Source organism: Spodoptera frugiperda, chromosome 28 (assembly GCF_023101765.2).
Source record: "Spodoptera frugiperda isolate SF20-4 chromosome 28, AGI-APGP_CSIRO_Sfru_2.0, whole genome shotgun sequence".
Classification (NCBI taxonomy): Eukaryota; Metazoa; Arthropoda; class Insecta; order Lepidoptera; family Noctuidae; genus Spodoptera; species Spodoptera frugiperda.
This window is the reverse complement of record NC_064239.1, coordinates 6067531-6078680: the sequence shown is the minus strand read 5'-3', so window position 1 is coordinate 6078680 and position 11150 is coordinate 6067531. Positions and strand designations below refer to the sequence as shown.

Sequence of the window (11150 nt, the reverse complement as noted above, 5' to 3'; positions counted from 1 at the left end):
ATTAAACAATAATTATTATGAGAGAGATATTTTTTTACTTCTATTAACATATCGCCCACGCCTATCCTTCGAATTATATTTTAAGAGACCTTTTTATAAGATTTTACTTTAGATGAGCAAAAATAACGAAATAAAGATAAAAATACTAGTACCCAAACTAATTTTCGATATTATGACAGTGACAATAGTCTTTATGTCAACCATCAAAAATGTCAAAATCAGTGTCTTCTGACATTCTACCAAATAAATAACAGATTCAGAGATACAGCCAAAAATCAAAACAACAACGCTATGGATAAAATGCCGGTTAAATTAAATTTGCTGAGCAACTTTAATAAATGGCCAAGTCGGGTAGTTACCATACGGTACATACAGTTTGGTTGGTTAAACTCGTTGATATATATTCCCAGTCACTTCAGTCTGTAGTTTTAAAAAATACCGTCTTTTTCAGTTATTCAACGTCGTCAGAATTAAGTTCAGTTTCTTTCTTTTACATTCTGCTCTCCGGGCAAACGGACGCAAATCTCGGTAAGTGCTGAATACAGTTGAACCTCATACTAGGTGCTAGTACATCGCCTACTCACTGCTCTAGTCATGGTGCATTTACTATCCGAGCTCTGTATATTTCCAAATTTTAGAAACTTATTCAATATGTTTTAAATGCTTTTTAAGAGTACCTACCTATCTTTAAATTCATTATTGACTGTTTCTTTTATCATAGCATGAACTTTTATTATAGTTTTATTGATACTTCAAATAAGTTTTTAATTTATTGTGCAATTACTTTTTTACTTAAAAAAGAAGACTGGCTCTTCTCTATTATATTTACTTACATTAGAAAAACTATTATGGAATATGGAGCAATTACATCACATGAAGATTTTTAAAAGTACCTACACTTTTATATTAGTGGTGGATATTTTATATTCTTAATCAAGAATGTCATAATTTTTGAATAAGAATATAAAATATTTCAATTTCAATATCTTTTTTGATACTTTAGTGCAATTTTTTAGAAGAAATGCATGCATAAACATATCTGTGGTAAAATGTTTATTTGTTTGTTCAGAAGATGGCTGATTCAGGCAAAAAAAAAACAAAACGTGCAGGAAAAAAATTCAAAAAAAATGCTCCTCCTCCTCTTAAACTGCCTACTGAGCAACCAGGCCCCTCGGGATCTGATCCAAAAAGCCCACCAAGTGCAGGATCTAGCGTACAAAGCCCACCAAGCGCAGGACCTAGCGTACAAAGCCCACCAAGCGCAGGACCTAGTGTACAAAGCCCACCAAGCGCAGGACCTAGTGTACAAAGCCCAACTGCTGCAGGGCCTGGTCCAAAAAGTTCATCAACAGCAGGACCTGCATTAAAACGCACACCAGCCAAAGAAACCGGTTTACAAAGCACACCAGCTGGAGGACATGGTTCAAAAACTCCAGGACCTCAACAAAAAAGCCGACCAGCTGAAAAACTTAGCCTACAAAGCCCATCAGCTCCAGGACCTAGTACACAAGAGCCACCTGTCTGGCCCCCTCCTTCACAAAAGAAGCTCAGTCTTCCACAAGAGAGCAAGGCTGAGCACAGAGCAGCACCGTCAGTCCGTGAACAACCTCCTGGTGACGTACAAATAGAACAGAAATTACAATCAATACATATAGGTAAGAAATATATATTTTCTTTTTAAAAAATTCTATAGATAAGCACATACTATTCTATCTGCACCTCCCAATGGTCGACTGATTTGTGAGTTTTATCATTCCAATAATTATAGGTTTATTAATTTTTAGGTGAAAAACCAACTGAATCTGGGAGTAAATCAAAGGGAGCATCAATTTTACGTACCAGGCCAATTGAATTGGATTCCAAAAAAGGTAATACATATTATTATTTAATCTGCATTAACTTATTATATTTTACAAAATCGCTGATAGTTTTACTTATAACTATTTTTATCTACTTGGATACTTTAGGTACCTACAAATTATAATTATTATTTACGATTGATAATCATTGTAATTGTAAATTATAACTAATGCAATTGAATTTATTTTTTAGAGACAAAGCTAAAAATAAATATATTTGTCTGATACTTAATACTAAATGTACCATTTTTTATGTATAAATAATATACATACAATACCTATACTGTAGATAATTTTAATATAATATTATAATGTGGTTATATAGGATAATAATTATTTTCTTTAATAATTACGGACTGCTATCTTGTAAAAAATAATCTGTATCTTGTCTTATAGGTATGTCGGGAACACTAGTAGATGTCAAAGCAAACTATTTCACTGTGGAGACTACACCAAAATGGTGTTTATACCAGTACCATGTAGATTTTTCACCAGATGAAGACAGTACTGCCGTTCGGAAGGCACTAATGCGGATCCATGCCAAAACATTTGGGGGGTAAATTATTATTTTGTCTTATTGTTATCAAATAAAAGTAAATTATAAATTTCAAAATTTTAATTTATTTTAAACAGGTACTTATTCGATGGAACTGTCTTATATACCGTCAAACGATTACGTCCAGACCCATTGGAACTATTTTCTATTAGGAGTAATGATGAACAAAGGATGCGGATTTTGATCAAAGTAAGAATTTCAGAACTTTTGTACAACATCATAATATTTTAATCCCTGAAAACGTAGATGATGTACCTACACCATCATACAATGTGATAGGGGTGAGAATTCTAACCCGTTAAGGCTGAGTACTACATCTAATATTATCGACAAAAAAAATAATATGGGGGGTTGAACCCCTAATTGAAAATATTGAAAAATTGTGATTTTTTCGGTAAAAATAATTCACAAATGATTTTTTTACTCACCAAAACATTATCAAACATATGAAAAAAGTAATGAATTAGTTAGCCAAGGTTATTAGCTACCGTTTGTCGTTTTTTTTTTTGTTTCTACGACGCATACATCCTTTGATATCAAAAAAAGTAAAAAAAAGATTAAAATAGCCATAACTTTTAGGGGGAGGGGATTCGACCCCTTCGACCCCCGACTTTTGTCGATAAAATTAGATGTAGTACTCAGCCTTAACGGGTTAGAAGTCTCAAGCCTATCACATTGTATATCTACATCATCTACTCTCAAGTTATTGACTGAGTAAACTTATTGCCTAACGACAGGAACAATTTCAAACTCCCAACTTATTACTGAAAAAAATGTAAAAGACCGAAAGTACCTCCTAAAATATAATTTATCGCTCTTGCGACAGCTCAACTAATAACGTAGTCATACAGTAGGACAACTTAGTGATTTAAAAACTAAAATACCTAATTATGTTTATTTCAACGATGTCACATAAAGTACCATAAACCAAACTGCTAAGAATTTGAGTATTTCAGATTGAAATCTTTATAATTAATTCTCAAATTTCGCAATTTAATTACAGTTAACGTGTGATGTCGCTCCTGGTGATTATCACTACATTCAGATCTTCAACATCATAATAAGGAAATGCTTCCAAATTCTGAAATTACAATTGATGGGCCGCGACTATTTTGACCCGTTAGCAAAGGTATGCTTATTTGAAGTAGATATTCTTAGTCAAACATGTGTCAACTACATATTAATTAATTGGTTTTGACTTCATTTTAGATTGACATACCTGAATATCGGCTACAAATTTGGCCAGGGTATAAAACAACAATTAATCAATATGAAGATCGTTTGCTAATGGTAACTGAAATAACGCATAAAGTGAGTATATTTTTTTATTATTAATTAAATTAAAATATTTTATTTTGTATAAGATAGATAAAGATAAGATAATCTTTGGATAGGTATTCTTTCTTATGCAGAACAAAACTTAGTATTGTGTCTAAAGTCAGTGAATTTCGAATTATAGTGCTATAATTTCGCTTAGAAAGTGTTACCGAATCAAGCATATAATAATCGTAGCTCACTTAATAATTAACACACACACACACAATATTATATTTTTTTTTTTCGTAACTATGTACCTCCATTATGAATAACCTGACTTTTTTTTTCTTTTAAAACACTTCTACTTTGCCCCACACTAGGATTTTCTCCTGTCGTGAATGCGTTTACAAACATACATTTTCACAGACATGACACACTAAAATTTGAAACCACAATTTAAGCTATGTTTTTGTAGATGTTTCATGAAACATGCAAATATGAATTTGGTAGCACTTTGTTCATGGACCATACAAAATGTAGACTTAAGTGAAATATCTTGCGAATAGTTTTCTCAAGGATTTTAGTGACCCATGTAAGCTGTAAAGTGAATTTTGAAATAGTTATGTGTTATTTCAGCTATAGTTTGACTAGTATATGTAGTGTTTTCTTAACTCGGCTTTGATATCCTGTTTCTAAAGGTTTTGCGGCTAGATACGGTTCTACAAATGATATGTGATTATGCCGATTCGAAGGGAGCCAATTATAGAAAGATATTCCTGGAAGATATAGTGGGTAAGTTTTATTATAATATTATCTTAAATTACATTGTAAATATACAATAACATAATCCAATTCCGCGAGAGCAAATCTATAGCAACAGCTAGTCATATCACTTTTTTTTATATATAGAAAAAAAAAAGTTGCCCCACACTAGGATTTTCTCCTGTGTCGTGGGTGCATTTACAAACATACAAGTTCACATACACATGACACCCAGACCTGAAACAACAATTTGTGGATCACACAAAGAGTTGCTCCGTGCGGGAATCGAACCCGCTACCCGTTGCACGGCAGCCAGTTGCCCAGCCACCGCGCCAACCGTACAGTCAATTTTCATTGATCTCAATTTTGTTTTATTTATTACAGGTAAAATTGTGATGACTATATATAATAAAAAAACTTACAGAGTTGATGACGTAGCATGGCAAGTCACACCAAAGGATACATTTAAAATAAGAGATGGTAGTATAACGTATGTGGATTATTATAAAAACGTAAGTTTTTGAAATTTAAGTCCAAAAAAATACAGTAAATTAGACATGGAATAATATCATTTCCCATAGTATGGCGATGGCCATAGCGGACAGCAGCACTCTACTAAACTAAACCCACCTGCTAAAAGTGGAATTATAACATAAATCCCTCTTACGTATAGGAGTCCCATAGTACAGCAATAGGGGCTAACGTTATTTTTTTTTTCTCACCAGATAGAGATGCACCTCTTGTCATTTCTATTAATTTCGATTCGATATTTCTATTAAAAATTTAATAAATTTCTATTTCGTCCAATACGGAATTAACTAGTACCACACCATTTAGTTTTTAATTTTTTGATACCTACAGTGATGGGACAAACTCGTCTCTTGCTGAATTAGCGCCATCTAGTGTTCGAAAAAACATTAATCACAAATCAAAGCTGGTTGGCCATTTTAAACTTATAATTAGAAATTATTTCAAATTATAAGCACAGATCTCTTCACGATGTTTTTCTTCACCATATGTCACTAGTGTCTATCTAAATAATCTTAAAACAATACTTTTAAATCGGTATAAGTCACATTGTTACTTGCCAGGTTTCAAATATCGTCTTAATCCTCCGGGTCACCAAGACCCTCCATTTAAGTATTATTTTAATGTTATTTTACTTATTGTATGTTACTTATATGTTACTCAATCACCAAAATGACTGAAAGGATCGGGATGAAATTTGGAACAGGCGTAGATTAAGGTCTGGAATAATACATATGTATTTTTTTATCCCACGGAAATATGGACGAAACTGCTGGCAAACATATTATAATATGGTTTTTATTTTTCAGAAATATAATTTAATTATCCGTGATCTCCAGCAGCCTTTACTAATATCCAGATCAAAGCCACGTGACATCCGCGCTGGGATGCCTGAACTGGTGTATCTAGTGCCCGAACTGTGCCGGCAGACTGGATTAACTGATGAAATGAGAAACAATTTCAAATTAATGAAGGCCCTTGATAACTATACTAAAGTCGGCCCCGATGTTCGTATACAAAAACTATTGCATTTTAACAAACGATTGACCCAAAACCGTGAGGTCCTCAAGGTATGTATTTCATAATTTCACTTTTGTTCCCTTAGAGACTGGGTACACGTGTACCTAATTAAACTAAACTCTCACTTAACCGAATATTGAAAATCCGAAATTGTTACATGGACGTTAATAATATTAATATAAATGTTTAAAATTATAGGAAATGGCTGAATGGTCACTTACTTTATCGAAAGATTTAGTGAACTTCAAAGCGCGCCAACTACCTCCCGAAAATATTTATCAAGGCAACAACGTATCGTATCAAGCTGGAGATACAGCAGACGGCTGGACACGTAGCATGCGGTGACATAACTATTCTAAATATTTTGTACGAATATGTATGCTTAGTATTTTGAGTACGTTCTATAGCATGTGTATATTTACATTTTATGACAGGTCTCACCCTCTGCTGGCTATTGCTCAAATGCCGTCGTGGGTAGTGATATCTCCGGATAGACTGCAGCGTGATACTGAGGGTTTCATAGAATTAATTACGAAAACAGCGTACTCTGTGGGCTTACGTATGCCCAAGCCGGAATTAGGTAAGTTTAGGTTCTTTAGATGTACTTTACTACAGACACCTAGAGTGTGCCATTGCTTAATAATTATTATCTTTCAGTGTTAATTAAATATGACAGTGCGATGGAATATGCCAGCCAGTGCGAGACCGCTATAGCTCGCAAAAATCCGGCGATGATATTATGTGTATTAACGCGTAAAGTCTCAGACCGGTGAGTATATACCTACCTATATTTTATTCGTAAGTAGCGATGCGCCCCAACATCGACCGCGATGTTCCCCGTGAATGTTTCGAACTTTTATTTCATACAATCCTTCTGCTAATAATAGCCTGGTCAAAATAGACATAAAAATTTCAGTGATCAAATAACAAAAATTAGATTAAACGCCGCAAAAATTTGCGACCTGGGTTCACCCTTTGGAATGGCGTGAAAAGCCCCCATCGATCCCATGTGTACATACATACATTATTTTTCTATTGGTCAATGTAGAGAAATGACAAGATTGAATTCCACGAGACCTGTGAATAAATGAACAATGAAGATGTAATTTAAAATCTTGATATTTTAACCTTGTCATCTATGACAAGGATTGGCCGCAGAAAGCTTTAAACAGAGAGGAGTGGAAGGAGATTACCTGTTTTCTTCAAAGTATTAAGATTACCTGATTTGTAATTATGCAGACAGTCTTCGCTGTTCTGTGGCCACTTGAACTAAATACGGATGATTATAATACGTAACAGGGTTATACAAATAAACTCTCTACTTCCAGGTATGAAGCGATCAAAAAGAAGTGTACGGTGGACCGTGCTGTTCCCACTCAAGTAGTGTGTGCTCGTAACATGACAGCCACCTCCGCTATGTCGATTGCTACTAAAATAGCAATTCAAATTAATTGCAAGGTAATTTTATAAATATTCTCAGATACGGCGTAATATTCTAGGGCAAAAGTACAGATAAAGAGCTCAAAAACGATGCTATGCGATGATGTTTCGTTTGATATCGTACCTATAAACCATTCTTCAGAAATGTGATTTTATTAACATTACCCTGTATTTATATAATTATAATTATGAAGCTGCAATGTTTGTGCAAAATAAGTATGTAATTTCCACAGACGAATACGGTACAAGAACAGATTGCGCAAAGTATATAATTTTATTAATAAAATATACCTGATTCTAATAGATTAACTCATCGCCGATTAGTAAATGCTACAATAAAAGTATTTCTATCTCATGATTAGTCTCTTCTTAAACATCACTCTTATCATCCTATCGTGATACGTTTGGTGTCTTAAGTAGATACCTAACTTTTGTAAAAGATTTATTTCACATATTTGATGCAATATCTTTATTTTTATTATATTTATTTTTTATTTTAATCTGTTCGGTTTTGTTTTGTGTTTTTTATATGTGATAATAATTGTTTGCCCTGATTGCGTGATAGCTGAACAGAATTTAATTGTTGCATTTAATCTCTGTACCATGTAGCAACCTATGATTTACAATAAGCATATAGAAATTGAACATATATTTTGTTCTCATTTACAGCTCGGTGGTGCGCCGTGGAGAGTTACTATACCTCTCAAAGGCTGTTTAGTAATAGGCTATGATGTATGTCACGACACACGCAGCAAAGAGAAAAGTTTCGGCGGGTTTGTCGCTTCACTAGATGATCATTTGACAAAGTTCTATTCTGCCGTCAACTCGCATTCTTCTGGAGAGGAATTGAGCAACCATATGGGCTTCAATATGGAAACAACTTTAACTAAATATAAGATGAAAAACGGTTAGTTTTTTCTTCATAAAGTATTTTAATTGCTTATTAGATGAATCGACAGAGGTAGTAGTGTCCTACCACAGAATGAAGTAAGTGAACTCACAACTCTTAATTGCGCCATCATTTTGAGAAAGGACAGTTCCTCACAAATGATAGAGCAATCAATCAATATCCTATTGTGTGCATCGTACATCTGTAATGTAACCAGCGTCAAATATGTAGGGCATTGTATAGAGGTATAGAATATAAATAAATAGATATAGAAACAACCAAAACTCCAAAATGTCGGCACAAACAAAGTTACCGTTATCGTTAAGTTTGATGTATTTAAGCTCTGGCTTATCATCTAGCGTGACGTCGGTTTCGGTGCTACCGACAGTAATTAAAGGAATTTCCAAAACCCGAGGGGGCTTCCAAAACCCAGCTCTTTACCTGTGTAATTAAAAAGAGTCCAGAATAACTTAAAACATGTTGACTACATAATCAAAAACTTATTTTACGGGTATTTTGTTTTGAGTAGTATATTTTCTTTTATGTGTTTTGAGGTGTACAATGAAGTAGGTATATAGATCAAATAATTAGCTATAAACTGTGGCATAATAAAAATGTTGGAATAACTTGCAGGTAGATTACCAGATAGAATTTTCATATACCGTGATGGTGTAGGTGATGGACAAATTCCTTACGTGTATAGCCATGAGGTAAGTCAATTCGAAAAGTTTATTGTGATTGTCTCTTCTTAAAATAATAATGAAATAAATATTAATTATTATGTTATCGGCTTATGGTCAAATGCTCAAATGTCTCTCAATTTTAAGACGCTCTCAAGAATAGTTCTGTCACTACAAATTCTTTATAAAAGACGGAGATTGAAAGATATTTAAGTTCAACTTAAAATTGAGTAGCGTTTCAGTATTCGGGTCTTTCTCGCGTAACTGTTTGACTTGGAACTTGACTAGTTTCAAGCCATAATAATTAATTTACGAAATTGACAAATGTCTCACGAAAGTAATAATAGGATATAAATATTGTTTGTAGGTAGTGCAGATAAAGAAGAAGCTAGCAGAACTGTATGGCGGTGCACCAGTAAAGATGGCATTCATTATAGTCTCCAAGCGCATTAACACGCGTATATTCTTGAATCGCGGACAAGGCGAAAATCCACGGCCCGGAACTGTTATCGACGACGTCATTACCCTTCCGGAGCGGTAAGAAGACTTAATATACTAGAGATGTAACGAATGTTCGCATTCCGTTTATCGTCAAACTTCTCATTAATAGCACAGAGTCCAAAAGTTCGATTTTGTATGACAATAGCTACTATACTTGTGTAAAAATCTATAGGTGTAATAAAGCTATAGAAGTGTAAAGAGTTACGCAAAAATAACGGTCCGATTGGGATGAAAATGAGTATAATTATACTTTAATATCCTGAGCATTACACTGACTACTTTTTACTGGGTCTCTGTACTGAGTCAATCTTTATTTTTGTATCTGCATACCACATGCACATTCCACTGATAGCAAACTTATTATTTTTACAGCTATGACTTCTATTTGGTCTCACAAAATGTCCGGAATGGAACTATATCACCAACGTCGTACAATATAATCGAGAACACAACAGGGATGCATCCGGATAGAGTAAATATTACTTTTTGATTATTTCAATTTCCTAAAATTTCACCAATGCATGTCATTAATTTAATCACTGCCAAAATTTACCTATTTTAAATATTTTTATTCACCATATAAATTACAAAGATATGAAGTTACAATAACATGTTATTTATCCCCATTTCAGCTACAATGGTTGACGTACAAGTTGACCCACATGTACTTTAACTGCTCCGCACAAGTCCGCGTCCCAGCCGTGTGCCAGTACGCGCATAAGTTGGCGTTCTTGGCAGCAAACAGTCTCCACAGCCAACCACACTACACCATGACGGATACCCTGTACTTCCTGTAAACTGATATTAACTGTATACAAAGTAGTGTCAAACACTCAATCATTTACATCGAGAATACGTTTCCATTTACTTTTACTTGCATTTAATTTGCAAACTACGTTTTAATATTTGATCTGTTTTTTATTTATTTATTATTGAGATTTTATCTCAGAAAGAATTTTATTGTAAGGATGTGTTATATAAATCGTGTTATATAAATCTTCGGTACACAATACACACGTGTCTGATCCTTTCAGTAGAAGGGTAGTGGTAGCGCAAAAAACTTCTTCTTTCCTATAAACTAAACTTTAAAAGAATTAGTTATAAGAGAGAGACAGAAGGATCACTTAAATTTGCCTTAAATTAGACCTTTTGGGCATTGCCACTATCAATTTTGTATATGTACTTCACGGTTGTTGTGAAATACTTTATACATACTTGTTTTTATGTTATATAACTTTTCTTGTCATTTTGTAAAAATGTCATGTGTGTTGAAATTATGATGTTCACATAAATATTATGTTACTGTAAAAGTTTTACTGGTAAACCTTAAGGTTTACCTTAATTCGGGCTTTTGCAGTAACATAATATAAAAAGTATGTAGTATGTTAAGTTTTGCGCAACTTTGTTGTGATTTTATTTACTAACTCTGATATTTTTTACTTATTTTTAATATATTTATTTTTGTTTTAAAGATTGTTTCTTTTTGTGTCGTCCTTTCACTTGTCACTCTAAATCAAGAACCTGGACTCTTAGATTTTCCTATACCTCAACTAGAACCTGCAAGGACTTCCTTTCATTTCACTTACTCCTTGTATTGCCATTCCAATAAAGAAAGGAGTGAGCCTATTGTCATCATCTATTATATACACCTACTGTGA

General features: G+C 33.6%; 1 protein-coding gene across 2 annotated transcripts; it reads left to right on the top strand.

Moving 5' to 3' along the window:
* Window positions 1–235: 235 nt before the first annotated feature.
* LOC118265344 (piwi-like protein Siwi) lies at window positions 236–10963 on the top strand. Of its 2 annotated transcripts, none has more exons than XM_050705967.1 (20): window positions 236–365; window positions 452–528; window positions 1073–1655; window positions 1785–1868; window positions 2256–2415; window positions 2493–2604; window positions 3419–3544; window positions 3625–3726; window positions 4371–4464; window positions 4819–4946; window positions 5772–6032; window positions 6181–6323; window positions 6417–6562; window positions 6640–6751; window positions 7311–7440; window positions 8092–8329; window positions 8945–9021; window positions 9359–9528; window positions 9865–9964; window positions 10125–10963. In XM_050705967.1, exons 3-20 carry the CDS (start codon window positions 1073–1075, stop codon window positions 10287–10289), a joined length of 2931 nt encoding a protein of 976 aa, XP_050561924.1. In that variant the 5' UTR covers window positions 236–365; window positions 452–528; the 3' UTR covers window positions 10290–10963. The 2 variants fall into 2 exon arrangements, with proteins under 2 accessions (XP_050561924.1, XP_035434065.2); XM_035578172.2 differs by having other exon boundaries at window positions 1070–1655.
* The last annotated feature ends 187 nt before the right edge of the window (window positions 10964–11150 follow it).